This window comes from Brachyhypopomus gauderio, unplaced genomic scaffold, assembly GCF_052324685.1.
Source record: "Brachyhypopomus gauderio isolate BG-103 unplaced genomic scaffold, BGAUD_0.2 sc66, whole genome shotgun sequence".
NCBI lineage: Eukaryota > Metazoa > Chordata > Actinopteri > Gymnotiformes > Hypopomidae > Brachyhypopomus > Brachyhypopomus gauderio.
In genome coordinates this window covers 724693-751216 of record NW_027506887.1, presented here as the reverse complement: position 1 = coordinate 751216, position 26524 = coordinate 724693, and the positions used below count along the sequence as shown (strand labels likewise).

At 41.8% G+C, this 26524-nt stretch overlaps 2 protein-coding genes and 2 non-coding genes across 6 annotated transcripts; 1 reads left to right on the top strand and 3 right to left on the bottom strand.

Annotated features, from left to right (window-relative positions):
* Positions 1 to 463: 463 nt before the first annotated feature.
* Positions 464 to 535, bottom strand: trnae-cuc (transfer RNA glutamic acid (anticodon CUC)). Its single transcript has one exon. It is a non-coding gene; the product is annotated as a tRNA-Glu (tRNA).
* Positions 536 to 1239: 704 nt separating this feature from the next.
* trnae-cuc (transfer RNA glutamic acid (anticodon CUC)) lies at positions 1240 to 1311 on the bottom strand. The gene has a single exon. It is a non-coding gene; the product is annotated as a tRNA-Glu (tRNA).
* Positions 1312 to 2416: 1105 nt separating this feature from the next.
* mustn1b (musculoskeletal, embryonic nuclear protein 1b) lies at positions 2417 to 3823 on the top strand. The gene is made up of 3 exons (XM_076989231.1): positions 2417 to 2521; positions 2867 to 2990; positions 3418 to 3823. The coding sequence occupies exons 1-3, from the start codon at positions 2513 to 2515 to the stop codon at positions 3522 to 3524; spliced, it is 240 nt and encodes a 79-aa protein (XP_076845346.1). The 5' UTR covers positions 2417 to 2512; the 3' UTR covers positions 3525 to 3823.
* Positions 3824 to 4657: 834 nt separating this feature from the next.
* Positions 4658 to 22202, bottom strand: LOC143490770 (inter-alpha-trypsin inhibitor heavy chain H3-like). 3 transcript variants are annotated; one of them, XM_076989225.1, is made up of 22 exons: positions 21962 to 22198; positions 21675 to 21707; positions 21492 to 21515; positions 21034 to 21188; positions 19760 to 19864; positions 14749 to 14911; positions 14528 to 14638; positions 14104 to 14232; positions 13771 to 13887; positions 13510 to 13678; positions 13250 to 13375; positions 12881 to 13062; positions 12370 to 12555; positions 12056 to 12195; positions 10686 to 10846; positions 10546 to 10578; positions 10360 to 10407; positions 10160 to 10273; positions 9866 to 10067; positions 9179 to 9351; positions 8340 to 8451; positions 4658 to 4894 (listed from the first exon to the last, which is right to left on the bottom strand). In XM_076989225.1, the coding sequence occupies exons 1-22, from the start codon at positions 22190 to 22192 to the stop codon at positions 4756 to 4758; spliced, it is 2853 nt and encodes a 950-aa protein (XP_076845340.1). In that variant the 5' UTR covers positions 22193 to 22198; the 3' UTR covers positions 4658 to 4755. The 3 variants fall into 3 exon arrangements, 2 of the variants coding, with proteins under 2 accessions (XP_076845340.1, XP_076845341.1); XR_013124972.1 differs by having other exon boundaries at positions 4759 to 4894; positions 10012 to 10067; positions 21962 to 22202; XM_076989226.1 differs by lacking the exons at positions 21675 to 21707; positions 21962 to 22198 and having other exon boundaries at positions 21034 to 21184.
* Positions 22203 to 26524: the final 4322 nt, after the last annotated feature.

The following is a 26524-nucleotide window of genomic DNA, read 5'->3' as shown; positions in this document are numbered from 1 at the left end:
GCACCCTAAAAAAACCGGAATGTCCGATTGAAAAACATACTGTAATATTGAGCGCATACCAACATAACGTTAATGACATGTTAATAACAGCTAAATAAAAATAAATGTAAAAAATAAATAATGAAATAAATGTAAAAAATGTTTTATCAACTCGAGGGAATGGGGCGTTGAAGATTGTTTAAAGTGGCAGGTCAGTGTATACACACGATCAAAGTAATATAATTCCAATAAACCCTTAATGCACATCAAAATAACAAGTGTGTTGTGGTTGTAAATCGATCACCAGATTGTGTCTCTACAGAAATACTGAGACTTTCCACAACTTCCCAAATGATCTTCCCTTAACAAATTTTTATGAGTTGACATGGGGAATATCGAGAATTGATTTGCAACATGTAATATTGTAGACAATATGAGTGTTAACGTTGAAATCCATGGATCGGATGGCATCTAACAATAATTCTTCCCTGACCGGGAATCGAACCCGGGCCGCGGCGGTGAGAGCGCCGAATCCTAACCACTAGACCACCAGGGAGTTATAAGGTAACATAAACTGTAATCTGAACTGAAGCGTACACTGTCATAAACATATTTTTGAAGTAACTATAACAGACCATGTAATAGACCAGCATGAATGTCATATACTTTTATTCTGACCATCTGAACTCATATGACAAGGAAAAAAGCCGGTACACTAAACTTAGAGTTAGAGGTGTATTTATTTGCATAAACTCTTGTCTTATTCAATTGATATCTACTAATGTTGAAACAGGACTTCTTCACAAACAAAGCAACCCCCCCCCCAAAAAAAGGTTCTTATTCATTCTTCACATACAAGTTCAGAGAGTCACAAAACTTTGCACAGCTTAATTTATTGCTATCCATTCTGTTAGTGACCTGTTATATACACTATTTTGCCAAAAGTATTCACTCACCCATCCACATTATCGGAGTCAGGTGTATACAATTAAGCACCTATGCAGACTGTCTTAACAAACATTTGTGAAAGAATGGGTCGCTCTCAGGAGCTCCGTTAATTCCAGCATGGAACTGTGATAAGATGCCACAGGTGCAACAAATCCACGTGCAACTGATAGAAGACTTCCCACAACTTTCCAAGTCTTAACGTATTTTGACATGGGGAATATCCATAATTGATTATCATTATGTAATATTTGTGGACAATATTTGAGTTTTACCGCTGAAATCCATGGATCGGATGGGATGTAACAATAATTCTTCCCTGACCGGGAATCGAACCCGGGCCGCGGCGGTGAGAGCGCCGAATCCTAACCACTAGACCACCAGGGAGTGGTTGAGTTAATCAAATGAAATGGTCAATACACATCACCCACGTTAACACATTTTAAATGTAAATACTTTGTTTCATTACTTTACATTACATTAAATTACATCACATTACTTTAGTCAGTTGCGCTGTACTGCTCAACATACCATACAGCCCAAAGGTACTGCCCTGCTGAGGCTGAAACGGACCCCATTACTAACTCCTCTGTGCTACAAAAATGGAGTGTGAGACACACTGGTTCAATATCTATTCTTAGCATGCCCTCCCCAAATCACCCACACACACACACACACACACACATTAGCCTAAGGAGTGCCACTCAGTCACAGCAACTGAGTCACTGTGCCATAAGTGCTTTGTTATTTTGCTTTGCTCTGTCCAACCTGCCATGTCTCATCATGCTTTGGGAAGGTCTGGCCATCAGTACAGTCCTTCCACCTGCTTTCTCTTTAATTCTGTGTCATAACACATTTAAAGAACAAAATTAATTCATATTTATGTTGCTATGTTTTGAGCACTTTTCAGAGCACTTTTCATCACAACTGCTTATTAGAAAATATGTAATGGCTAGAGTTTTTCCATAAGTACACAAACAATATGAATCTGGACTAAGTTCCATTATATTCAACTCAGCTTCAAATGTTTCCAAGACTGCAATATCAATCATTGAAAAAATATAAATAATATTCAAGGATGTGAAACATCTTTTTAATATTTGGATATATTTGGATATATAAACAAAAAAGTCATGTTGGTTTGGCATTATGGTCTTCACCAGTGTGAGAACAGAGTGATGTGTGGACAGTTAATAATATTCTTTTTGTGTTAACAGCACTGGTGATGATTTGACACATTTTCTGTATTCCCTGTTAACTATGATCAAATGTCTTATATGTAGAAACCAGTTACAGTATATTGTAAATAGGATATTTAGCCATATTTCAGTAGTGCAGTGAAATGGTGCAGTGGAGGTGCAAGGCGATGTGTGTTTTATTAGTCGAGCTGCTCATGGTGGTCGTGCTCAGTGGGTGGGACCACCTGGTTTTCACAGCCGATGACATCGTGTCTAATAATAAACAATGATAACAGACAGAGAGAGATGGGACATGTGGGAGAAGAGTGTGGTGGGCCGTGTATATAAAGAACAGGACTAGTGGGAGGGAGTCAAGCAAACAGGCTGCTCGGTCTTCACAACCACACGACATGTCTCAGGTATGGACACAAACGCTGGCGACTGTTTCTAGAACTACAAATTGTTTGAATGTTGAGGCAGCAATGCAGAAGGAGATGAGTGCTATTTCTTTAAAAGCATGAACAGTTAAAACGTTTCAGCCAAGCTACACTATGTTTCGCGTAGTGATATTTCTTTAGTAAAAAGTCTGAAGGTAGGCACAAAATGGACAATTAAAACAGGAAAGCAATAAAGATGAGGAAGGACACGGCCCTTCCAGTCTGTGCATGACCCTGTGGAGCTGTCGAATGGAAATACGACACAAGTTCCAGGCAGTTCCAGGCATGCGGTTTGATTCTCTCTCACTTCACCATTCTCTTCATCAGCCAGGGGAGGTGAAGAAGAAGAAACGCCCGCCTGTGAAAGAGGAAGACCTGAAAGGAGCCCGCAGTAAGCTTGGCCTGAAGGGAGAGGTGAAAAGCAAAACCTACGAAGTAATGGCGGAGTGTGGTGAGCCTGTTTCCCCTCACATCCCCCGTGGGAGCACTGGTGGCGCACAGCTTAATCCTGCCATGTGGATCTCCACCAAGAATCCCCTCATGTGTTACAATGCATAATATTTCTTGGAAAGTAGTCCACATTTGTGGTATTATATATTTACACGTGTTACATATTTTCACGTTTAATTTGGCTTCAATGTTGGTATAGCTATTCTGTTTTTGTGATTCTCTATTGTGGCTTGATGGAAAGCTGCCAGTTAAATTTAGACATCAACATCTGCTAGTTATAACTTTTTACTAAGTTAAAATGCTGTCATATGTGAATTTAGATTTTTGGTAGTGTTTTAAAGTATCATTACATCTTTATAGCCCTCCTTTATTAGGCACACATAAAATGTGCTGTGTTTGTCTCACTCTCTCTCACTCTCACTCTCTAGAGCGCATGGGAAAGGTGGCTCCATCTGTATTTAGTGGGTTGCGTTCGGGAGCCGAGACGTGCATTGAGAAGCCTAAACCTCCAGCAGGCAGCGTGTTTGGCAAGTGATGACATCAGCCAAGGGCTAACAAAGCGATGACATCAACAATGGAAGATAAGAAATTATAGGAAAGACAGATTGGCAGAACCCTGTGTGCCAGTGTTTCAGAAACAATGACCAGTGAGGTTTATGTAGGATTGATGTATTGTTGTCAAGATGTACAGCGAGTGAAATGGACTGTAATCAGAAACACGGCTTTTTTCTCATTGTTAATTATTGATAAGGTTTTACTTTTTTTGTAATTACATTGCCTGGTGTTTTTGTGCAATTTCTACTCATGTTTTATACATTAAAATCCTAAATTCGCCATAGGTCATGATGGTATTGCTTTATTCTAAACATAATGGATTTATGCGATTCCTGAAGTTTGGAAAAATTATCTTAACTAAAACTGCTCTTTCCAAGCTAACATAGTCCATGTCCGTCTGTACTGCTGTGTCAGGTCTTCTTCTACCCTGTATGCACCACCCCCTCTACCCTGTATCCACCACTCTCTTTACCCTGTATGCACCACCCCCTCTACCCTGTATCCACCACTCTCTTTACCCTGTATGCACCACCCCCTCTACCCTGTATCCACCACCCCCTCTACCCTGTATGCACCACCCCCTCTACCCTGTATCCACCACTCTCTTTACCCTGTATCCACCACCCCCTCTACCCTGTATGCACCACCCCCTCTACCCTGTATCCACCACTCTCTTTACCCTGTATGCACCACCCCCTCTACCCTGTATCCACCACTCCCTCTACCCTGTATGCACCACCCCCTCTACCCTGTATCCACCTCTCTCTCCTTGATATCCACCTCCACCTCAGCATGAATACACTCCACTCTTGGATTTATGTCAAGGGAACCCTGTCCTTCAGATGCAAAACAAAATGCACACATAAATCCAGACGGACTCTCACCTTTGTTCCTACAGCTGTGTCATTTCTCAAGAGTGCTGGATTACCTGAAATTGTGATCTTTGCTTACACAATGACAACTGACAGATTTCATAATCTTGTAGTGTACATACACTTTATCTGGTTTAAATGTTTAAGTATTGATCGAGGACAAGGTCCACAAATAAAATGGTTGGTAGTGACTACTGGCAAATCAAAACACAATTCTGAGTCATTATGAGTAGATATTGTGTTTAATGTACTGTGCATGATACATTGACTGGTTGCTTACATGAGTTTGCAAGGTTGTTTAGCAACAACTTTCCTGATCACTTGATCAGAAGTTTCCTTTCACATGGTTTTGAAGATCCCAGAGACAATGTAGTCTGTGTGGACTCCATCAATGAGTCCGGTGCCATTATTATGAATGAACCAGCAAGGCACGTTTTCTCCATTCTTCACGTCCTGCCTGAAGTCTTTCTGCCAGCCCCTGGGGGTACAGAGTCAGACTTGTTGAGTCTCCATAATTCAGTCCCATAGAATATGAACCACTCAAGAAGCGAAAAGTTTAATTTCAAGTTTAAATTCAAGCAAAGTATGCTAAAGAATTTCACTAGCTCTGTATAGTCAAATGTAACAAGGATAGTAAATTCACATACAGTATGCACAGTGTTGGGAAGGTTACTTTTAAAATGTAATCCCTTACAGATTACCGATTACATCACTCAAAATGTAATTTGTAACAATCAATTACATTACTTCAAGTGAGTAACTGTAATCTGATTACTTTGGATTACTTACAATATTGTCATTTTTTTAAAGCCTGAATGAATGTAGCAAACACATAATGCATATTATTGTTTTATTTTTCTTTCCAGTGAACAAATAGATTAACACATAAAACAGCCTTTTTAATCACCCTATTAAAATACTTATGAAACCATTTCATGAAACAATTTTATGAAACACTTCTATTCTAGTCAGGTGGAGACAAAATAAAGAAAAAAAAACATATGAACAGGTCAAGTCAATGCTGAAGGCTCGCTTAGGTGGGGCATGATGGTGAATCATGGCAATGTGCACCGACTTAGTCTTTGATTATCTTTGATAATCCGCCCAGTAATGGCGGTTGTAACGTAGCAACAGAGCCTGCTGGAAGTGTTTATCCGTCATCCGGTTGCGGTGTGGAGTGAAGACCAGTCCCCCATGGCTAAAAAGCCTTTCAACAGGAGCACTTGACGGCAGAGTGGTGTTGAACTTCATGAACAGGGCTTTGATCATGGTATATGCCTGAAGTGCGGCCAAGCTCTTTTCTGGATCTTGCAGATAGCGTTGTACCTCATCCTCTGCCGTGGAGCTGGTCATCGGTGGAGTGTCAAAAGTGAAGAACGCCTCGTCGTCATCCTCTCCCTCACTATTCACTGGGGCATGTCCAGCGATGCGGTGTTCGCTGGATGGGCTTGAGTTGATGAGACAAGCCTCTTGGACCATTGTTCTTCTCATGGTTTCTCTGACTTCATCACCAAGCCACCATAAACGGAATCTGGGGATGGTGGAAGCAGCCATCCCTGCCTCGTGGGAGGTCAAGACGGCCTCGAAACGGGTGTCAACAGCTTTGATGACTGCCAAGAGGATATGAGCTGAGTACTGCACTTGTGCCAGCTTTTCAGACAACTTGGCCTTTAGACTGAGGAGAGTGGGAATGACGTAACCAAGAAAACAATTCTTTTCCCCCTGGAGCAGGTTGAGCGAGTAAGCAAGGGGTTTGAGAATAGCCGTGTACTCATTCAGAAACATTCTCTCTTGGGGATGAAGCTTTGCCACATTCAGTTGGCTGCATATCTCACTGAGCTGACTTTCAGACAGGCTCATCAACTTCTCAATGGCACGGTATTCCGAGCTCCTCCTCGTCACAGAAGGGACAACAACTCTCATCTGGGCAATTTCCTCAACTATGTCAGCAGCACCTGATGAGCGATGACATTTGTTCCAGATGGCAGCACATTTTGCCATTGCACTCCGGTACAACTTTCTGGAATCCCCCTCGGAAGCAGCTTTATCAAGGTTGGTTGTGGCAATGAGATTTAATGTGTGCGCAGCACATCGATGGTGTGGTGGCAAAAAGAAGTTGAGCTCCTCCTGTTCTTGCTCCTCATCAAGTGCTGCAGAGAGATCAGCGAACTGCACGTCATCGGTGTCTTCCAGATCATCCCCCGTGTCTGCATCTCCAAATTCATTGAAAGCCTTGCCAAATTTCTACCATTGTCAGTGACTGTAGCTCTAACCTTGCCTTGGATCTGATATTCGGCATGCACCTGGCAGCGATGACATCGTGGGTGTGACGTCCTCTGACTCTCTCACATGCCAGAGCAGCTGATTTGCGCTCCAATGTGTCTGGCTCAATCCAGTGGCATGTGATGCCAATGAAACTTCGGTGATGGGCTGTCCATATATCTGCTGTTGTGCACACATGCTCAATATGTTGAAGAACTTCAACTGCTGTCAGCTTCATCCTCTTGAAGTTTTCTTCCATTTGGGCCATTATTGTTTTCCTTTTTTTCCTATTGTTTTGCTTTTTTTCCACGATGGAAAAGGGCTGAACCTCACTGACGATGTAGTCAAAAACCAATGAGTTGACTTTTCTTTGTGTGATGGCAGAAGAGGTGTTTAGGGTGGCTTGCTTGAGTCATTGGACTCTGTGAGGCGCGATGTGGCTGCCTGGGTGACCATGACTCTGGGATGCTTCCTCTAAAAAATTAAATAAAATAAAGACAAAATATCAATGTTAGAGAGATGTCTCCATATCAGATCACCCTCCACCCCACTGTTAACTGGCATAACATTTAGAACAAATTAAGTTTACATTAACTACTGTGACGCCACAGGTACCTCTTCTTTTTATGGACACATAAAAAGTTCATATGCAAACCCGAGTGCCTTTACAGAAACATTTCATAATTCATTTTCCACCTGAAATCATAGCGTCAGCGGTCGCCAGGCACCGGTTTCCGTTTACAGTAAAACGGATTATCGCATCATAATCTGGAGAGTCAGACGGTTTGAATGGTATATAATATGTCCACATTGGATAAAATATGTATTTATAAAAACCGCAAATATGAAATGTATAAATCCTATTTTTAATAAAACATAATTTTCGCCAAATATGTTTCTTTTCTGAAAGGAAATACAGCTAAACTGGCTAGATAGCTGGAAAGCAGCTAAGCTCTAAGCTTTCATATGACATATTTGGTGTCTATATTGAACCTGTAATTATTCATAAACACTGGCAAATATTAATCATGACGAATTCTGGCCCCCCGGCGGGACAAGGAATGGTAAGGGATGGCGGCAAAAACAGATATTGCACTGTACTTACCAATAGATGTTTCCGTAGGAAGTAGAGTCTTTGGACATCGAAAGCAAATTCTTTGCTGGCAAACAGAGTTTGCATTGCACAATCAAATTCCGCCCATTCTTCTCCTCTTTAAATATAAAGTGGTTATTAAATTTCCAGGAATTAAACGCATTTTTGCCAGGGCATGGCAGGCTCTCGTCGTCAGGCTCCATTGCGCGGACTAATACTGTCTGGTAAACAGGTGAGGGTGTCTGACGTGAGTGACGCCTCACCAACATTCTGACCAGGAGGTTGTGAATCATAGAATATTCTGATGTCATGATTTATGTGAATGTGATTGCGTTTTGTCAGTGTTGGATTGGAAGACCAAAAATAGGAAAGTACCGCGATGTAATCCTTTTATTTTAGCAGAGTAACTGTAATCTGATTACCACTTTCTGAAGCAGTAACTGTAACGGATTACAGTTACTCATAATTTGTAATCTGATTACGTAACGCCGTTACATGTAATCCGTTACTTCCCAACACTGAGTATGCATCAGTAAATACAGGCGCATGTGTGGTAATTGGCATTCACCTTGTAACTACAAGCCTGTGTCCTTTCACGAACATAACAGCATCAGGTTTGCTCGCATCTTGCCCAGAGAAGACTTCACTCACCTCAAATTTCACACCATTAAAGAACTGTCCTATAGAGAGAGGCAGACCATGATAAAACCTGGAGTGTCTGGAACCTAATGCTATATTTGATATCCTTAGGTCCATGAATGAACAGTTAAAAGCTGTTAAACTTAAGCTTGCCAGAAGCTGTACATTTTTACATTTTTCAATGGAAAGTTGGAATGAAAATAAAGTTGCATGTATATGATTGTTCAGAGATAAAAGGAAGACGTAATGACCAATAACTAAAAAAATGTAAATGTGCCATATTTTGTTAATTGTGATTTTTTACACCGCAATCGAAATTTGTCCTCCGCTTTTAACCCATCTGTGCAGTTAACACACACACACACACACACCAGTGATTACTAGGGGGCTGTGGTGCACACATGCCCAGAGCAGTGGGCAGCCCTAGCCCGGCACCCGGGGAGCAGTTAGGGTTAGGTGCCTTGCTCAAAGGCACCTCAGTCATGGCCTCAGGTCTGGGAATCGAACCCACGACCCTCCGGTCACAAGACCAATTCCCTACCACCAGGCCATGACTGCCCCAGAAGCATGTTTCTGCCTGGTAATATCACACAGTTAGTAGTGTAATTACAGTAAACATTCTTACTTTCTTAAATAGCTATCAAAGAACATTTCTGTTTTTCTCGGAATTAAAACTTTGAAGATTATTTTTGTGAATTTTTCTCTAATAGTGTGAATTTTATTAAACTATAAAGATATCTGTCCATACAGATCCTGTGGTTTTCTTACCAATCAGACCATGGACACTTTGTGAGAACTGGTGGCTGTCCAGGGTGTAGAAACCCAGGTAGTCCTGGTGGTATGGATGCTTCTTCCACACTTTGTGCAGGATGATCACAAACTTCACTGAGTTCCTCAGGCTGACCGTGAGACTGTGATCTTTGGAGACCTGCAGGTCCATGCTAGAGAAAAGACAAATAAGATTTCCTTTTATAGTTTGGATGTTATACTAATCTTGATGTTGCATTTTCACATTAATGGAAAGTTATGATTTTGTTCAACATACTCAGCTAATTCTGTTTTCGTTAACATATTCTCCATGAAATCTTAAGGCAAAGCTACCACTGTATTCCCCAGGTGAAAAAACCATGGCTACCTGCTGTATTGTGGTAACCAAGACTTCCCCTGAAGCACATTGGGTGACATGCTATCCTGGGAAACTTGCTCTCTGGTCTGGTAGTCAAGACAAGTATTTATTGTTTTAAAGTGTGTTTATAAGTGTTTATTGCCTGTAGGACCTGTGTTTGACAACTGCATGGGGTTGGTGCATTCTGCCTTTGTTCTATTTTATATTAGATGATCGACAGACACTGGAGACACCTGGATCCACTCTTCTAACCTAGATTCGCCCATCCCAGCATTAATTGTATGAAGTACCATCAGATGTTGGATATCTGTGGTTTCTGTGCTACTTACTTTGGACCTTTGACAGAGGTGTTGACAGACCAGAAGAGTTTTGCCTGTTTACCATGATCAGACACCAAGATCTTCTGTGTGGTAACTATCAGTCTGATACCAAACTTTTCATGAATGATCCCAAAACTCCCAAAGTAGGTGTTCACCTTGGTGCCAGGGTCTACCTTCTTGTCTCCAATGGTTTGGCCATTAACCACAATACCTTAGGGGAAAACGCAAATATTATAGAACAGTGAAACCTTTCCAAGTGTCATAAAGTAATTACTGTTTTTTAACTAATAGAATGTGCCACACCTGTCAGTGGGTCTTTGACCAGGTTGAAGATGGTGCCTGGTTTCTCATCAATGTTAAAGCACAGTGCATCATTTTGATCTGGCAACTCAACAATGAAGTGTGGGTCTCCATCAACTGTGACATAAAATTTCTGGTTACATCATGGTATTGGTTACAGAATTAGGGTTTTCTAATATATAAGCTTTATTATACAGGTTTACCTAAATATGTGGGTGATGGAACATAACCAGTCTGGTAAGCATAGTAACCTAGAATCAAATGCAAATATATTAGTCAGTTCTCATTTTTATTTCAGTTGACATGTGTTCTGTAACAAAAATAGAAGAACTTGGAAAGAAAGAACAACTTGGCCGTCAGTCTCTATTGGCAGGAAGGTCAGTTCTTACTTGGAAGGGGCGGTAGAATACGATGTCTCTGATCTGAGTAGCAACACATACAGAAGAAAATGATAAACAGATGCATCAATATAATTTGATAAAACTATGAGCCACGTTCTTCATGAAAAATAGTGGTTCATCAACCATACCCTCAGTTAGTTTGTCAGCAATCAGAGTGTCCTCTGGCTTTTCTTCGGTCTGGGGCTTCGTGACCACCATGGAGGTGAGCGGGGTGACGAAGTTGTACCTCAGTGAGAGCTCCAGGGCTTCTGCTGTGATGTTCACCTTCTCTTCAGACGAGCCCTTGTCTCTGTCAGGAAATAGTTGGTTGTAAGTCTTATTTCATAGGATGACCACCATTTTAACCACCATTTTAACAGCTCAAAGCACTGATTGAGCTGAATGTTCAGCGAACTACAGTCATGTGCAATATTTCTCTTTTTTAAGCAGCACCAATAGCCAAAACGAGTTGCTGCCACATCTTGTAGTGGTTTATGGAAACTAACGAATATAACACTTCGTTGAAGATTTTTTTATATACACTGACATGACACATGGTTTTGGAAGTTGATCATTTTAGTTAATCTTCCAGCATTTCGTTTCTTGTTTGGTGTTTATTGTTGTATGCAAATGAACTCCGTCCGCAAGATTATGAAATGACTTTGAGAGTCATGTTTGCATAATATCCGATTAACATCTCGCTCACTTCGGTGCAGCAAGATGTTGGCTCAGTTTCAGAGAAATCAAAAATGTTTAAAATACATATACAGTAATGTCACGTAGGGCTACGCCCCCCTCTTCTAGCTGTCACTCCGGTTTCCCTGCTCCTCGTGTCTGTGTTGTTCCTTGCTCAATGATGCCGCCTTGTTTCTATGGTTTCCTCCCCCGTCTGCCATGCCCATGTCGTCAGTGTCTCCAGCTGTGTCTAGTTTAGTCCTGTGTATTTATATCCCCGTGTTTCCCTAGCTCGTTGTCGGTTGTTTTGTTCAATTGTGGATCTTTGTGTTCGTTGTGATAGCTGCCATTTCGTGAGTTTGTTCTTTTGTGCTCTCCGTTGTCCTCGTGTTCTGCTCTTGTCCATTCTTAGTTTCCCTGCCTTGTTGTTTTCATTTCCCCAGTATAGTTATGTCCATGTTTCTGTCTAACCTGGAAGACTCACCCGTTATGACCCCTGCCTGTAACTACGACTTTGATTATGGAATTCCATAATGAGGGCCTGGTGGTTAGGGAATTGGTATTGTGACCGGAGGGTCGTGGGTTCGATTCCCAGACCTGAGGCCATGACTGAGGTGCCCCTGAGCAAGGCCCTTAACCCTCAATTGCTCACTTGTATAAAAAAATGAGATAAAAATGTAAGTTGCTCTGGATAAGGGCGTCTGCCAAATGCCATAAATGTAAATTCCCCTTATTAAATCTCACTCTCCTCAGCATTTGGGTCCACCTACTCGCTCCGCAGCGCGTGCTGCATTACAGGTAACTTATTGTATATCGTTTAAAACAGTAATTTCATCATACTGACTTCTTGTCCAGTAGTTGCTGGATGGTCAGATATGCCCAGAGACGCTCAGTGAAGTCCCCAAAAATGTACTCGTGATCAGGGAATACAGTATCCCTCTGCTGAGCAGGGACCTGACCTTTGACTAAAAAATCATTCTGAACCTAGAGATAAATAAAGATATTTTATATAAAAGAAATAATTTTTGAATGACAGCATTGTTTACCTTCATTCTATAGGAATTCATTTTCATTTCATTTCATATAAGAAATCAAAAATAAAATTTTTACAGAAGGTTTCATTTTTCTTGTAAGGGGTTATATAAGAATATTTCTCACCCCCTGAGCAGACACTTCGATCGGAAAGTCATTCATCTCAATATCATTCAGTCGACCTGCGACCACGATCTCAGAGCCATTAAAGAGCTGCTTGAAGTAGCTGTTTGTCAGAGCGTTGACTCTGTTTTCAGGATAATGGAAATGCACTTCTGTTAGAAGGGGGCTTGCCACTTCATCATAGAATCCCTTTAATAGAAGGACAAAAGCATTATTAAAATCTGTAACATCTGTGACAAATTGTACCTCAAGTAAAACTCCAGTTCTGCTGTGTACTTGAACCACTGTGTATACTGGGTGACACCACTACCTGCAACACCCATAGTCTCTAAATAGTCATTAGAACTGTTATAAATGTTCCTTTTATGTCATTTTGGGTATTTGTGTCACATTGGTCATGTACGTTATCATTTAAGTTCTCATTCCGGTTGTTACATGCATTTGTTTGTTGCTTATGTGTCTAACTGTTTTCGTGTCATGGGGATGTTTTGATGCCATGAGCAGCTTTTGGGACCTGTAGCTGGAGTGTAGCATCTGATGCCTCATAGATCCTGCGAGCGAGACCATCATTCTGTTTGCCCATCACATCCAGGAAGGGATAGTCGACATCGTCACCGAAGCCCAGGCAGAAGAGGCTCATCTGCCCACCAATGGCACTGCGGACATTTTCCTGGATTGTGGGTATATGGGACACCCCTAAAATGGATGAAACACAGCATTTAAGAGGCATTGTGAAATGTTACCAGCTAGTGACTTCAATGACACATTTACCAACAGAATTATGGCAATTGAGGGGCACAGAGATACCAGTTAAATTTATAATATTGCTATTATAAATGCCTTTGTATTCCAGCCAAAACAAACAAACAAATAAATAAAATACCTCTGTTAGGGGCTCCATCTGTCAGTAAGATGATCATGGATGCACTGTTTTCTGGGACAATCTTGTGTATCTTGGCTATGTTAAGCATTTTAATGCCATGCAGAAGACCTCCATTGATGTCTGTCACTATTGTTGAAATATGTCAGACAAGATGTTTAATAATATCAATTTAATAATTTTGAGTAATACACACTGTACCTTCAACTCAGTCAAATTCATTACTGTTCGCCATTCATCACGTTGTTTTTACACAGACTTACTGCCCCTTGGTGTTACTTCTCTAACATATTGTTTGGCTTTCTCCACGTTTTCCTCTGTGGCTTTTGTCAGTGACGGCTGCCATGCGTTGATGTCATCATCAAATATGACCAGCCCAAAATGGTCTTCCTCATGCAAGTCACTGAGGATGGCCAGTAGTGCTTCATGTGTCTGTCAAAATACATGAAAAATCAGGCAAATGCAGTAGCATTCAATGATATTCAATAAGAATCAGTTAGACGTCCCCGCACTACTAAACATACCTGTTTCATTTTGTTTCCATGCATGGACCCACTCCTGTCTATCACAAACACGACATTCTTTGGGAGTCGTGGTAGATCAGCCGGTGCAAAGAAGTGCACAAAGTAGCCGTTCACTATCTGAACCAGAGAGGAAGACATTACTGAGAGAGGAAGAGTAGCCATTCAGTATCTGAACCAGAGAGGAAGACATTACTGAGAGAGGAAGAGTAGCCATTCAGTATCTGAACCAGAGAGGAAGACATTACTGAGAGAGGAAGAGTAGCCATTCAGTATCTGAACCAGAAAGGAAGACATTACTGAGAGAGGAAGAGTAGCCATTCAATACTATTTAACCTGAATGTCACCAAATCCTTGATCGCGTTTGACATCATATGTGATGAAGAAGTCTCCATCTATGAGGGAACCATCACAGTCTGGACATTTTCTCTGCTGATCCAGAGTTGGAGAGAAAGACACGTGGGCCTGGAAAGAGGGTGATGGGAAGGAAAGCTCACTTTCTTTTTTTGAATATTCATCAGTTTAAAATTATACAGCATCAGATTAAACAGCTCTCAGCATCAGATTAAAATGTACTTGTTGATGCAAGTATTACATTCCATGATTTTTTAGCAGGTTTAAACCCCTAAGAAAAATTATGTACTATGTTTCATCTGTTGCTACCACCCAATCAGTTCAGGTGGGTTGTTAGACTACCTGATTAAATTGTTTATGTGAGGACATAAATAACACATAAAAAGCAGCAAAGTAGTGCCCTCACTTTTTTTTCAGTGACAGTTTTGTCCACCAGAGGGAGCAGTTCATTGGTGAGGAATGTGGAACTGGTGTCCAGGAATTCAATACCCTGTGGCTCATAGACGTCAGCAACAATCTGTGTATTAGAATGTAGTAATTATATGAATTGCATGTATTTCTGTATTTACTTGTGAGGGACGCATATAACAGAGAAGAATATAAAGAGTGATTAGTAACGAACTGCACCTCAAAGTGCTGGACCAGGTCTGTGGGTTTGACTCTAATCATGATCTCATATTTGCCAAAGCGACGCTGAAGGAGCTCTTCATACGTCAGGGTGAATGTGATGTTGCTGTTAGCCGCGATGTTCACAGACACAGAGAACTTCTCCATCTTTCTGCCAGAAGCCCTGATTTTCCAAAATAAGTGTACAAACCTCAACAATCAGGTTGTCATTTTTAGATACAAATGTAGTGGAGAATGACAATTCACACTCACTCTTGCAGTTTCACCTTTGACTGCCTCTAACAACAACTACTTAGATGACCTGTTATCACTTCCAAAACCCACACACTGGGCCCACAGGATTGAGATCATTCTTATCACTCACCAGTGCCTTGATAGGAGGAATTATGGCTTCTACCAGGACAGAGTGGCCCTGTTTATAACATTTAGCTTGTTTATCTTGATGCATTCTTAACCATAAAGGATTGCCTTTGGAATTCAAGAATGCTCAAATTTACCATAATTCTTAAAACTCTATATTTCGAGATAGATAGCGGATTCTACCCCCTGGAAACAGCTCTTCAAGACCAATCCAAAGACACCAAATTAGGAATTGTTCTAATAAAGAAATGGATAACTGTAATAAAGAATACAGGATCATCAGATGGAGCCCAGCAGTATTCAATGTCATACCCAGCTAATCATACACTGTGCTATCAGAACTGGTGTTTGAACATGAAGATTCAATCCTTTATCATTATTATTTAAATGTTATGTAAACTGTGTTCCATGTTTCATATTTCCACTGTTTTGCCATGTCATTCATTTATGAAACTATTATCACATCTCTATTCCTCCTATTATTGTAATGTCTGTGCATTAATCTGGTAATTGTTACTATTAAGTTGATTACCTTCTCAGCCATTAAACCATAGATGGCTTTAGTAGAGTGAATGCCACTGAAATGCCTTAACTAATGTATCATGACAAACAATTTCCTCTTTATTCCTAAATGATGTACTCACAGTTAAAGTATACGCATTTCAGTGTCTTTTGATGTGTAAGTTGGTGTTTTCTATCCTTGGCATGTTTCTGTGTCAGTTGTTTCATTCTTTTGTTCCTAACTGGAGGGAAATGCCTTAACTTTGAATATTCATAGGCATGACAGCTAGTCCCCCCATTCTCACAAAAGCCTCGGATCGATACTTAGGCTAAATATCGAAACCTAGCGGAGAAAGTTAGTTACAAACCAAAGCCCGACATCTGTTCTGTCTGTGAGTTCGTTTAAATAGGGTGACCAGATCTGAGATGGTAAAAAAGATGACACCCCAGGGAGGGGTAGGGGGCACTGTCGGGGCTAGTGCTCCTGTGACAACATCCTTGGCCCCTGGTGTGAGACACATCATTTAGTAAAATGGCGACAGAGCAGCAGCAATATTGGCAGCATAGCGATTTTGTCGCTTTTTAACTTTTAAAAAAATTATTTTAGCAAATTAGCTACTGCTAATTCGGAAATTTTTGCCTACTTCACTAGTCCCTCTTCTCACTCAAGCAAACTGAACGAAGTAGGGGAGGGTGGGACAAGTTGGACTTATATTTAAGCTCAAGTAAAACTAAATTCCGGACATTTGGGAAATTCCACCCGCACATTTTTTACATCTCAAAAAGAGGACATGTCCAGGTAAAATGACGTCTGGTCACCCTCGTTTAAATTCACTTAATTTGCTCTACGCACCCTGCGACACACCCTGCTACGTCAGCGAAAGCTTGCCAATCTCACCCTGTTTGGAAAATGGCCGACCGGCAAACACAGGTAAAGATGTGTGTTTATGTTTTCTCAAATCAGCTATTTTTAACGATTATCTATTTTAGGCTGTGTTCGAAATAGCCTACTACATACTACTGGCGTACTGCTTGGGCCCCAGATCAGTATCCAGTATGCAGTATGCGAATAAAAATAATTTTTCCAGTACGCGAAACATCCCTGGATGACATACTACTTCCGCAAAATATTCCAGTACGCGAACAGAGCTATCTTCGTGGTGTACTGCATCCCATCATGCAATGCTACGTTCACGTGACCCTGTAGTATGCTTTGCTTTTGTCACATACTGGAAACTGTACTGCATACTACTACGAGGTCCAGTATGCAGTATCCAGTATATACTGAGTGCAGTATGCAGTATCCAGTATGTAGTAGGCTACTTCGAACACAGCCATGGTAACCCACAGTAGATAGACTGAAGTAGATTGTTGTGGAGTTACTACTACCCTGTTGTAGCAGGGTGTGTCGCAGTGTGTGTAGAATGGGGTGGGTGGGCAGGGCTCAACTCCATCAGCCAATGACTGTGTAAATCCCGCCCACCCATCAAATCAGGTCCAAAAGTCAAAAGCGAGAAATTTCTGGAGGCGAGACCGAGACTGAGAGAAGCGCGAGCGAGAAAAGGCGCAACGAAAATGAAAACAGATTCTTCAAGAATATTAAACCCTTGGCTTGGGTGGCGCTCCCTCTGGGCTCTGGGGTGTGGGGCCGGGGCGTGGGGGGGGGGCAGGTGCTGGCCCTCGGCGGGGTGGCTGGCCTCCTCTGTGGGGCCGGGTGGCGGGACCCGGGGCCTGGTGCCTGGGGCCCCCCGACCCCGAGCTGGGGCCCTGCCCATGCGGGGGGACCTGCGCCGCTGCGGTTGCGCCGCTGGGTGGGGTGGGTCGGTCGGCCTGGGTCGGGGCGTTGGGTCTGGGCCTTGGGGCTCCGAGGTGCCTGGGTGGTGGGAGTGGGGCGGTGGATGATGGGGATGTCTGGGGTGGGCCGGGAGGTAGGGTTCCGGACTCCGACCAGCATGTCCTCAATACTGTTGATGTCTGTCATCGTTTGTTCACTGTGCGATTGGTATGGTTGTGGGTGCATACACAGGGGTGTGGTGTATATGGGACTAGCGTGTGTGGGTGTATATGTATGTGTAGATATATATGTATATATGTATGTATGTGTATGTATATATTTATATATATGGATGGATGTATGTATGTATATGTGTATATATGTATATATTTATGGGTTAAATGTGTGTGAGTGCATACGTGTATGAAAGAAATGTGTGTCTAGGTGTATGTGGATGTGCGGACCGGCTGCTCTCTGTGGTGGGGGTGGTGTGGATCCGGGCTTGGATGTGGTGGTGGGGGGGGTTGCCGCCCTGGTCTCCCCGGGTCGACCGCTCCCTGCCTTGAGCTGGGAGGGCAGTGAAGTTCGGTGCTCAATGAGCCAGCAAGCTGGCTCTCCTCTTCCAGAGGACCCTTTCCTCTGGACCTAAGCATTCTTGTTTCTGAATGGGTGGATGAATGAGTGCGTGTTGGAGGGAGGGGACATATGGCCAGGTTTGGAGGTGTGAGGGTGAATTTGAGTGTATGTGTGTGTGTGGGGGTGGGTGTGTGCATGGTGGGGGTGTATAGGGGCGAATGTAGGGTGGGTTTGGTTATGTGGGTGAGGACAGCTGGTTCTGGGTCGGGGCTGGTCGTGCCCGGTTCACTCATGGACGCTCCCCTGAGACTACTGCACCACTCCAGAGGGGGGGCGCCTTGGGGCTCCGGAGTCCGGCTTGGCCCCCCGGCGTAGGGGCGGTTGGCCCGCTCCCCTGGGCGGTGGTGGTATGGGGCGGCCGGGTGCTCCTCGGCGGGAGGTGGGCCCTGCCGGGTGGTGGGTGGCTTTCCGGGTGCGTGGCGCCGTGGTTTTGCCGCTGGCCCCTGGGGGGGGGGGGGGGGGCATCCTGGGGGGGAGGCGCTCTGTTCCCTCTGGTTCCCCTGGACCTGCGCTCCTTGACTGGTGGGGCGCTGTCCGGGGTCTCTCTCTCCCGCCTGCGGGGGCGGGCGGGTGAGGGTTTCTGGGAAGTGCGGCTCTGGTACTCCACCGCTCTGTGGGGGGCCGTGGGCGGGTGGGATTCCCGGGTCTCTCTCCACCCGCCTCTGGCCTCTGGGGGAATGTTGTCGCGGCTACCCACCCTTGCTGGTAAGTACATTCCATACATCTATTCTATGTTGCACTTCTAGGTTGCACATAAACACACACTCACACACACCCATACATCGCACTCATCTGCACTATATGTATTTGGTTTACTTTCTGTACTTCTTTGCAGTGGTCATTTGAGCTGGTTGCGTGTTTTATTTTATTAATATTATTATTATTATTATTTTATTATTATTTTTTTTTTCTTCTTTTCTTTTTCTTCTCCTTTCTTCTCCTACCTCTGTCTTTTCCCTTTTTATTATTTCTCTCCCCCTCTTTTCTTGGTCCACCTAACCCCAATAATTATCACTTTGCATATTGTTATCACTATATATTGTTATCACTACACTATATATTATACAGAATTGTTATAATTGCCATTTAAATCTGTACATAAAAACAAAGTTGTCCTCCAAAGATGGGGGGGTGGAGGTGGGCCAAAAAAAAAAAATAGAATATTAAAAAGAATATTAAACCCAAAATAGACAATTAAAAACATAAATATTCTGTTTACAAACCTGCTTTTTAAAATCTCAATATTAACGACAGTTTTCTCAAATACAAAACTTTATTGGTTATGGATTCTGTGAGGTGAGACAGATGAACACACTCACATTGAACCACACCCAGGGGAATACACATTAAAGTCTCTAACAGAGATAATAATAACATAGAAACTTATAACATTATCCAGACTAATTCAGACTGGGGTGTAAATCACAATCAAATTAACTTACTTATCCCCATCACCCAGCCAATCAAGACACCTCCAGTCTGTCAATCACCAGCCCATCTACCAATCACATCACTCTGTCACTTCCATGTTCCTAATCACCCACTTATATCAGCAGAGCCTAAAGGACTTTATTTGACCATATTTGATGTCTGCTTGCCCTGCTTCCTGGATGTTTTGTTCTTTTACATTTTACCCTCATGTTGCTGTGCTTTGGGTTCTTATTGTGTTCTTTATAAAAATGTTTTTTAATATATTGTATTCAATGTACTCCTTTGAAGTGTCACATGTGTGCCACTCACCGGACCAGGCCCGCTGTCTGTCCAGATGACACAGCCTTCTCATACTGCTTCTTGGCTTTTTCCTTTTCTTTAACTTCTCCAACATATGTCTTACCTTCAATCTCCCTGAAACATGTACACCACAAAATTAAATATTAGATCCTAAATCCAGGATAATAAACTGATTTATTTCAAGAACAATGTAGGGAAACTTCTTTGAAGTCTTTACATCCTAACAACTAGCACTGAAATAGTTGCTTTGAGAAAAAGAAGCAACCTCTGACTGGATTTTGTAATCATAAAAATATCCCATCTGGCCCATCTGTATTGACCAATCAGGAAACTTCTCTACAGGGAGCCAGTCCTCCATTCCCTCAATTAAAAAGCTATGCATATATGTTTGGAGGAAGGAGCTTTGCAGAAACATTTACATGGAGGATGTAGGATTGAAGGAAGCAGTGGATTCCATTAGTGACCTACAAACTGTGCAAGGCTGCAGCAAAGTCCAGGATGTATACCCCCACATCACTCCAAAGGGGGATGAGTATTAGCAGCCTACCTATACAGAACAAGTGGAGAGGGGGATGGAGAGCTGCCTCCATTCCCCTCTCGCCAACGTTTTCCTGATGACAAATATGGAATGTTGCTGCAGCAAGGGTTGTAAAAACCCATGTGGTCTGAAGATCCATCAGACCAAGATCAAATGTCTGCTGAAAATGAAGGGGATACAGTGAACCAAATGACTCCTGATGAGATGAAGGAGGAACAAAGACCAGAGTCAGCCCACAGTAGCTGCAACCACAACTCCAACTGCAGGCTTGGCTGAGTCCTGGATAAATCAAGATTGCCAGTCAAGTTCAAAGCTTGGATTTACCAACACAGGATCCCCCCACAGATCATGCAAGACTATGAAGTTACAGTGTCCACCACTGAGTGCTCTAAAAGAAAGATAAGCAACTACCTCCACAGAAGATTGGGCATGGTTGCATTAAATTCCTTATAGCTGGCATTTAACTACAATTTATGATCTAAATTATGGCATCAACTCAAACCTTTCTCTGATTTACAGAAGCTAATAATTTACTAGATGAAATGAAGGTGTAATTCTTGTACATGTACTTCTAAATTATTCTACCTGGGCAAGATGATTCCATGGAAAGGAAGAAGTCGGAATAAAAATAAAAATCTGAGAACATAAACTTTTACTTTTTAAAAATTTCACAGGGCCACAAACATTACAGGGCCAGAAACATTAGGCTGCATTTTGATTCTGGCATGTTTAAAAATGTACTGACATGCTGAAGTTGGTGATGAAGGCCGTCTTAGGTAGCTCCACCTCAAAGGAAACTTCCTGTGAGATGTTGGCCTTGTTCAGAGCTGTGGAGGTCATGACCGTGTGGGCGAATCGAGACGCCACCTTGCAGTCTATCTTCACACTGTGTATCTCTATCTAACACAGAAATGGAAATGAGCAAACATGTAAACTTCTATAATGAAATCCATTTTAAAATCCTGGATTTCATTATGAATAAATGCATTTAGTATATTGCCAAAATACAATGAGATATATCATTAGGGGTCTCATTGGTTCAGTCCCTTAATGATTAACTCTGATGAACATTGACCAATCAATAATGTGGACAGAAATCTAGGCCTTGTTATTCTTGGCAAATATTACTAGTGCATGTTCAGACACTGCAAATGACTGCAAGAAATGAAGACTTGCTTGGGCATTAATTTAAAGCGATGTTACCTCTGTACTCTTTACACTTCGCTTCTGTAAAAAAGGGGAAATTATATTATATTAGGGATTATATTGCTTATTTAGAATGCAAACACACATTATGAAATGTGTGGAACTGATGTCTCAGTTCTTCCCTGATAGTAAACTGCTTGCATTTACCATCTTGGATTAAATACAGAGATATCTCCATACCTTTAAAGCTTTGTTAGCATTGTCGTCATGGTCCTGAAGGAGAAGATAAGCAATAGTTGCAGAGTGTGAGTTATAGAGTGACAATTGGGGGAGAGTGGGGAGTCAACTTTTCCCAGGACAATATATTATAATATTTACAATTACATGACCAACATCAATAATGGCCACTCAAAATGAGGTGCAGTTTGTTCATGTAACTCCACTACAGGGATTCAACTCAATTACAATAATTCAACTATACTTGAGGAGTCCGACTCTAGTACAATAATGAAAAGGATGACACTTACCTGTTGAAGGCTGCCTCCTGAGACCACAACTGCACCGTAAGATTCTGACAGGACACACAGAGACAGAGAAACACAAAGCAGGAGTGCGTTCCAGACTGTAGCCATGATGAACCCTGAGCTCAGCTCTGATGCTGTCAACTGGAGCTCAGGAATACATTCACATTCCAGTACGACGTCATATGACATCACTAGAGTATGTTGGTGTAGACAAACTGATCTTTCAAACATCATACATTCATTATTTATAACACTAAAATTCTAAATTATAAAATCAATTCCATCACTATATATCAAAACATGTCACAAGGCAGTGATTCGTGAAAATTTGTATTATATGATGTACATTTACAGCAATCCAAATAGGTAGACTAGTATAAATGTTTAGGTTAAAATAACAGGAGACATTTTATGGATTATGTGGAGTACTGAATGAGTATCCTAGTGGAATTCCAATTATCCCCATTTAAAACATTAAATAATGATGAACCATCAAGAGCAAATGTAGGCTATTTGATGCTAAATCTGATACAGTCTCTTCTCTAATATTGATTAAAAGTACAACAGTTATTAAGTCAGCTCTTCTTAATTTTAGGTCACTAACAAACAAATCACACTTAATTAATGATTTTATTGTAATGTACAGGCTTGATTTTTTGTTTTTAACTGAAACATGGTTAATGCGTGAGACTTGAGAACACTGGTTAAATGAATGTACTGCCACCACCTTATTGATTGAGTCAGCACCGCCAAACTTCAAATTATAAATGTCTTTCAAGACACCGGTAAAGGTGGAGGTACAGCTGCTCTATTTAATGGTGCCTACTAGGGGTGGGCAGATCGATATTTATATCGATAGTATCGATACAAAGGTGAGGATCGGTATCGGATCGATACCATGGCGAAAATATCGATTATTTTGCTGCAGTTTAGAGGTCTGCGCGGGACTGCTTTTGTAATCCCGCTTCTGCCCGCACCTGCTTGTTTTAGTCCCGCTCCAGCTCGCACCGGCCAAAAAATCGCTTGTTTTAATCCCACACCCGCCCGCCACATACACATTTCTGTCGCCCCCGCCCGCAATCCTAATATGAATTGAATTAATTAGATTTAGTACTTGAAATTTTCCTATGTATTTATTAAAACAGCAATATAGCGATGGATCGCGCTGTCCCATTTCTTACCACAGTCCAAACACATGCCGTCAGGTGACGTACACCAACACTTTCTGATATCAATCACAACAAGCCGATTTCCCTCTCCATTAATTACAATGGAATATGACTTCCATACATCAGACTTTCCTGTAGTTGGCTTAATTGTGGTGTATTCGCCTGTTTTAATTGAATTTTCCACAGCTGAAACTGGTTGACCGTCTACAGCAGGGGTCGGCAACCTATGGCACGCGTGCCACCATTGGCACAAGGCATAATCACTGGCATGCGACATGCTGGACCAGAATCAGCAAAAATATATATAATTTAATATAAATTATTATATTAATGGATTATAATATAAAGTAAAAAGTATTCCCCCCCCCCAACGGTTTGGAAGTATCGGTATCGGCGATACTGACCAGTATCGTATCGGTATCGTATCGATACCAAAATTCCGAGTATCGCCCACCCCTAGTGCCTACCAATGCAAGCAGTTATCATTTGGTTATATAACATCCTTTGAGTATATCTGTGTAGTTCTGACTGGCATCCAAAAAATATTATTAGTAATGGTCTATAGGTCTCCAAGGTACTATGCAGATTTTACTGATTAATTTTCAGATTTGCTATCTCTTATTTACATTGATTTCAACCATTTTATAATTGTTAGGGATTTTAATATACATGTTGACAATCCGAAGGACAGTTACGCCAAGGAGCTCTGTGCTATTCACCGTATTTCGCCACGCCCACTTTCAAGTGTGTGTTTCTTCCGCCTTTGTGTTAGAACTTCCGGTCAGCTATTTTTGCATTAGTGTACACTACTACATTTTAATGATTTTTTTCATAAAATAGGCATTCTTGTCTTCTTAAAATTACAAAATGAATGCAAGGAAAATATGTGGCCACTGATTATAAAATAGTTACTTATCTGATAGCCTCACAAGCACCCGACGCGTTTGCTTCATCGGAGCCATTTCTCGGGATAAGGATGATCTGGTGTGGGTTTCCCCTCCACAAAATGATAAGAGCAGACGTATGGACGTTTGGGTGGATGTTTTAAATTTAGCGCCTTCAGCCTTAGACGCAGGTCCTCTTTGGAAGGCGGTAGATTAAGTTATAAGGTGCCCCACAACACTCAAATCTTTTCGAGCTGTGTTCGTAACACTGTTGGTCAAGCCAAGTTTTCCTCTTCTTCCAATTATTGTGACTCCCTCTAACTCAGGAGTGGCCAACCTGGTTTCATGTGGCTCCCCAGCCGGTCCACTCTCACCTGCACTAACGGTCTGTGTCGTGGCCCGGTTACCTCATCAGCTCTGAGGGCGACACACATCTTCGTGGTGCGCTGTTTGTTTACAAGCCTAGCGAGCCGCTAATACCGGCGTAGTGGAAAACGGGAGACTAGCGGCATGAAGTATCTGTGCTATTGTGATTCTGCTTTGAGTCTCGTTGGTGAGACGCGGTTCTTCTGTCACACGTTTGGAATAAACCACATACGAGGTGCAGCAAAGGCACCGCACACGACTGAGGGAGCTTCAAAACTACTGACACTGTCTGTTCTCTTCTTCCTAAAGGTGAGCGCATGTCAGTGGCGTTGTAACGAGTGTTGATAACGGAGTTTATCCACTTTTTACTTAGAAAACAACAGCTGCGTACATAACAGAGCTCGTAGTGCTCCAAACGTGACAAAGTCTACTAGCAGGGATGATTACTGTAATGGCCTCCTAATAGGACTCCTAATAGAAAAAGACAAACAGCTGATTCAAAATGCAGCTGCTAGAGTTCTCACTAAGAGCAAAAGAAGTGATCACATCACCCCCATTCTTAAGTTCATACACAGGCTAACAGTACAATAAAGGACAGACTTTCTGAACTTCGACTTTTCTTTTAATTTGTTTCTTTTATCTTAACACCATAATTTTTAATGTCTATTTGATTTCAATATTTAATTAATTTAATTTCTATTCATTTCTTTAAAATATTGTATTATATATTTTGTGAGCAATGACCTTCCCAAGTTGATAGACCTCAGGTTGTAATAAGCTTCTTCTTTTTTTGTGTGAAGCACTTTGAATTGCTGTGTGTATGAAAGGTGCTATATAAATAAAGTTGCCTTGCCTAAATGTAGCTTCCATAATGTAGAGATATATGGATTTAGGTTTGGCGCTAAAAAAATTATTCATAGAGCATTACAGCAAACATAACGATAAAACGTGCAAGTTAGGATCACGTTTATTTTTAAGGTAGCTTAAAAGAACACCACATTCTGTCTTTAAACTGTTATGAGCAATAATTTATGTTTATAATTTCTTCTTCTCCTTTTTCTTCTTTTTATTATTATTATTAATATATATGACTGAATGATTTCAAGTCTACTGACTCTGAGAAAGTGCAGAATGTATGTTCTCTCAGACAGTACTAAAGATCCCAGAGACAATGTAGTCTGTGTGGACTCCATCAATGAGTCCGGTGCCATTATGATGAATGAACCAGCAAGGCACGTTTTCTCCATTCTTCACGTCCTGCCTGAAGTCTTTCTGCCAGCCCCTGGGGGTACAGAGTCAGACTTGTTGAGTCTCCATAATTCAGTCCCATAGAATATGAACCACTCAAGAAGCGAAAAGTCAAGAACTCTTCTTTCAGGCAAAGTATGCTAAAAATATTTACTAGCTCTGTATAGTCAAACGTAACAAGGATAGTAAATTCACATACAGTATGCATCAGTAAATACAGGCGCATGTGTGGTAATTGGCATTCACCTTGTAACTACAAACCTGTGTCCTTTCACGAACATAACAGCATCAGGTTTGCTCGCATCATGCCCAGAGAAGACTTCACTCACCTCAAATTTCACTCCATTAAAGAACTGTCCTATAGAGAGAGGCAGACCATGATAAAACCTGGAGTGTCTGGAACCTAATGCTATATTTGATATCCTTAGGTCCATGAATGAACAGTTAAAAGCTGTTAACTTAAGCTTGCCAGAAGCTATACAGTTTTACATTTTTCAATGGAAAGTTGGAATGAAAATAAAGTTGCATGTATATGATTGTTCAGAGATAAAAGGAAGACGTAATGACCAATAACTAAAAAAAATGTAAATGTGCCATATTTTGTTAATTGTGATTTTTTACACCGCAATCGAAATTTGTCCTCCGCTTTTAACCCATCTGTGCAGTTAACACACACACACACACACACACACACACACACACACACACACACACCAGTGATTACTAGGGGGCTGTGGTGCACACATGCCCAGAGCGGTGGGCAGCCCTAGCCCGGCGCCCGGGGAGCAGTTGGGGTTAGGTGCCTCAGTCATGGCCTCAGGTCTGGGAACCGAACCCACGACCCTCCGGTCACAAGACCAGTTCCCTACCACCAGGCCATGACTGCCCCGGAAGCATGT